This window comes from Ruditapes philippinarum, unplaced genomic scaffold (genome assembly GCF_026571515.1).
Source record: "Ruditapes philippinarum isolate M1 unplaced genomic scaffold, ASM2657151v2 ctg1301_1_1_1_1, whole genome shotgun sequence".
NCBI lineage: Eukaryota > Metazoa > Mollusca > Bivalvia > Venerida > Veneridae > Ruditapes > Ruditapes philippinarum.
The window spans coordinates 158,062-162,824 of NW_026852304.1; the positions used below are offsets into that span (position 1 = coordinate 158,062).

Consider the following 4,763-nt stretch of genomic DNA (forward strand, 5'->3'; position numbering starts at 1 on the left):
AATTTTCATGAAAAATTAGAAAAATCTTTTTAAAAGTAAAATGTTGTGAACTGAACAAAAGAAATGATTTAAACACTGCAAACGGCACTTTCAATCCTCGTTAATTACAATAATATCTTAAAAGCTTTTTTCTTGTGTTCTGTTAAAGTTTCACCAAAATAATAATCAGCCATTTAATTGAACCATTTTTATCTGCTGTTGCATTTTGGCAGATAGTAGAGATGTAGTGATTTAGTTTTTTGTATGGAAGTAAAAATAAAACTTCGTTTATATTCGGCTTCTTTTATTACAAATTAAATTAATATTACAAGCTAATTTCTTTAGGTAACAAACATTTAACATACTCGTAAACTATAATTCAAACGATATTAAATTCAAGTGTACCCTAAATAAATCAGTAAATTATCGCTTCTGAGGAATAATGTGTGCCTTAAATGTAAATAATTTTCCAATTTGTAAATGAATATCGAAATCTTTGTATAAATATTGCTACAAGAAAATAGTTTATCTCTTTATTAAGATATTTCAACATTTTGTACAATAGGCAAATTAAATTGTAGGTAAATAGAATAAAATGATACGACACAAAATGATATTTGTTATTTTAAGTAGCAGTGAATGCAGATTTTTGCACCATTTAGCAATGAGACCGCGAATGCGACATATTCGTTTTCTAGGACAAATTTTTGTTTTCATAGAGATTTGTTTTTGGATGTATTGTGCTTAAAAATTTATACAATGCATTTTAACTACAGGCTCCAGATATAAGGCTTTGTCACTTTGAAAGAAGAAAACTATCTTATTTTAATAAAGTCTTAAACATCCAGTTTACTTTTTAAAATAAAAAAATAATCAGCTGAAAAATGTTGAGTAACTGGAACAGTGTAATTTATCTGAACCTTTGTTAAATCTGAATTCGAAAAGATTCATTTGTTACTTTAATCTTTTACGCGACTGTTAAGAATGAAAACTTTTATTAACTAATGCAGAAATAAGTCTACAAATGAGCACATTTGCAGCATTGTTTTTTTTGCGTATCTTCAAAGATTCAATATATATGTCCAAAGCAGTGTCGGGCTTATTTTCTTGTTCACAGCACTGGCCAATCAAATTATATGCAGTCTCCTCGTGCCCTAAGTATAATTCTTTAGTAATAGCCGTCGCAAAATTTGAAAGTGCGGTTTTTTGTTTTTCAGCCATTTTTAGTCGCCCATACGTTTTGTACTGTAAGAAGTACATAAAAGGAAGAGAGTCTACTATCGCCAAATCCATCCACAATGTATCTGTTCCTTTCCTATACAGTTTATCATTAGCTGTGGATCTATATATTTCATACCTTAATTCATTCGGAATACAATTTTTTTCGCTAGGCAAGAACTTTACACAGAATGATGTTATATCTTTGATCAGTTCTTCATTCCCTGTCAAACATTTTGCTCTAAAGCCTGTCATTTCAAACTTTATTTCATCCTTCTCAGAACAGGAACACACGGTTTTTATATTTTTAAAGTTTTTATGATATTTCTGTTCAATGTGTTCGAGTAAACACCGTGCATTATACATATCTCCCGAGCAGTATAAAGCCGAAGCAAACTTCAATTTTCCCGACGACACGTCTGAAGACGAACCGATCACAAATAAGATTGATGTAAATGAAGATATATATTCCATGCGTTCAATTTCGTTTGATGCAATAGCAGATGCTAACGATGAATACATTAATGGCGCGATAAGTTTGTACACTGATCTATGCAAAGATTTTTCCGAACTGTTGATTGCGATTTTATTCAATTTTGTCAACTGATTTTGTGCAACCTGTACAGAATTATGGACTAATTGTAAATGAAGTAAGTGGCAAATATTTAGCTGGACTGCAATATGACTTATGAGCGATCCTGAAATGATCTTGGACACAGTTTCCGTTTGTTGAATACCAGGAGAAATCATTTTAGAATTTAGATCCATACTCATCTTTTCATTAAGCCTCTTATTTAGCTGATCAAGCGAGATTTCGAGAAGAAATTGTCCATTACTGTTTGTGAAATATTGTAACATCATAAGAGCACCTTTATAAAAAGTAGGGTCCTTCCCTCTTATAAGATTATGTCCAGGAATAAAAAAGTGTGAACAATTTTGTTTTCTGATGCAAGTTTCTAAATATAAAAGGCATCTTTGCAAACAATCAAACAATTTGTTTTCTGTCCACTCACAGGATTTAGTATTTTCAATACAATAGAATAGAACAGTTTTTAACACGTAACTGGAAAGTTTAACCATCGAACAAGTATGTTCTGTGACTGTTTTGAATATCATTTTCATCAAAACATAACATCTCATTTGTGTGACATTTAAACTGAACATTAGACATCTCTCAGCCAGACAAGTTGATATTCTCCATTCTAGGTCCTTGTACTGACTGTTTTTGCTGCTCACTGGTACAATGATACACCCAGTTGCCTCACACTCTCTTCTTATATCCTCTGTTGGCCAATCACCTTTACCTTTATCCTTCGTCCATCGTCGAGCTTCTCTCGGCCAATATTTGCAATGCCATGCTATGACGTTATCTTCGTCATTGTAAGCAACCTTTCCTTGAAAAGAATGGGCTGGACCTTTCTTTCGATTGTATTTAAATTTAACCTCTTCATCAAAACATGTGTTTTTCAAAAGCCATTTATTTTTGCCATATGGATGAAAGTATTTTTTATCTATTAAGCATACAAAATTTACTTTCGGTTTTTCACATTGTAAATAACAATGACCAGGAGCGGTGGTTTCATCCTGAACCAATAGAACATTTTCTGCTCTGGGCTTTGCTTCTTTACAGTCTAGAATAATGTTCAAATAATGATATCCGAAAAGAGTATCAATATCGGAGTCAAGGTCTACTGTTGTTGATCCTTCTGATTGACTTCCTAAGTTGTAAGTGGTTATATTCTTGCCTTGTATACGACGAGTAATTGTATCTAGAGTTTCCATCAACATATATGTTCTTCTTCTTTTAAGAACTATCTCTTTTCGTATTCCTATGTTACCCATGACTTCCGATAGTTTCAATGAAAGTGTAGGATCGTCATCCAGAAATTTAGACATCCTGCATAAAAAACAATAAAAAAAACCAAATGTTAATTATATGTTATCAATTCAGTTTTGGACATAAATTTTTAACTTCGGAAAAAGTTTCCTCACCATCACTAGGCAATTACAATACAAACAACAACAGGTAGTATTTAGATACCAAATGCGCCAATATTTTGCTTAAAGTAGTATACAAATTTCCTCTCTAACTTTCTTTGCTAAAATGTATGATTACGGTATTTCAAATACAAAGGAGCTTTTATTGATTTTGAAGACATTTGTTGAATTTGCTTGAATTGAATTTTGGTTGGTTTAATCAATCTGATTTCGTTAATGCTTTTAAGTTATTTATCGGTTTAGTGACTTCTATTTGGTAATTATGTAATATTTGGTTGATGATTTATATATTTCATTGAGTGGTAACGGAACGCAACAAAATTCATTAAATTATCGCAATTCTGCAATTTAACTTTTCACCCTTCCGCGATTTTCACAAAACTGAAATTCTGATAATTATTAAATTCCAATACGAAATAAAGCATTGTATGAACAATACATATCTGCATTATTTTACCCAGGTATGTATACAGAATTGTGTAACCAAATTGCAACTGAAAATATTAACACTTCGTCTACAACAAGCAAAATAACCAGTTATTCTGACATCCATATAGAAATCTACATCGTACACTTAAAGATTTCCACAGAACACAATTTAATATTAGCTGTTAATGTTCCTTATCATTAATCACCAATAAGTGGCGTAGTTTCTTTAGGCCGCAGTTTATTATTCTTTTTAAATTATTAAATGTGAAAAAATGTCTACGTGTAACTGTTAATCATTTGAAAAGATGCAGTGTACAGATCGCCAAAATTCATCTCTGACGAGAAAGGGCAAAATATTCTTGGTATAGTAAGACATTAACACCCCTCCCTCTCCTCCCTCCTCGAAATTATATTACATATGAATTCAAAACAAGCTACGCCCCAGTTGTATAAAAAAGGATAGTATTATTCCTCAGCTGATAACTATGTAACATCGTTAAATAATTTAACTTTTTAAAACACTTTTTAATTAAGTTTCAATAGTTAAATGCGCCAAATAACCATGTTGAGTAGATTTTCTACAGTTATAACAGTTAAGATAATGTTAGATATTGACCTTTAAATTCTTTAAACCTTGTTAACTGTTAACAATAAATACATTGTGATGCACTGATGCGCATCTATGAAATAATAATCTACTTAAGCAAGAAAAAAATGAATATGTTACCTGTGTGTTGACTATGTTATTCCATTATATATCCTCTAATATCGCTTTAGAATAGCTGTTTTTACACGTCAGATAAGAATGGGATATAGTGCAATATGGCTGAATTACATGTAAACAAACAATTCAACTGGTTACTATTATCCACGAAATCACTGTGAGTATACAGTACTCGAACTTTATTTACCGTGCGTGCTCTGATATTACGTGCGATTAATATTGTTATTATTGTTTTAATATGAATTCATTAAAACAACTTACTTAACCTTTAGCCTGCTGGCTGCAACAAAACACTTATATAAATAAAGAATTGTCATATTAAAGTCCCATTATGCCTGAGAAATTCTTTTATTTGTTTTTTTTTTCCGAAAGCTTTTTAAATATGGAGTATTTTTATTGTATCCAAAACGTCACT

General features: G+C 31.1%; 1 protein-coding gene across 1 annotated transcript; it reads right to left on the reverse strand.

The window, feature by feature from the left end:
- Positions 1-316: 316 nt before the first annotated feature.
- On the reverse strand, positions 317-4,473 carry LOC132755910 (uncharacterized). The gene is made up of 2 exons (XM_060746853.1): positions 4,352-4,473; positions 317-3,094 (listed from the first exon to the last, which is right to left on the reverse strand). Exon 2 carries the CDS (start codon positions 3,091-3,093, stop codon positions 958-960), a length of 2,136 nt encoding a protein of 711 aa, XP_060602836.1. The 5' UTR covers position 3,094; positions 4,352-4,473; the 3' UTR covers positions 317-957.
- Between the last annotated feature and the right edge of the window lie 290 nt (positions 4,474-4,763).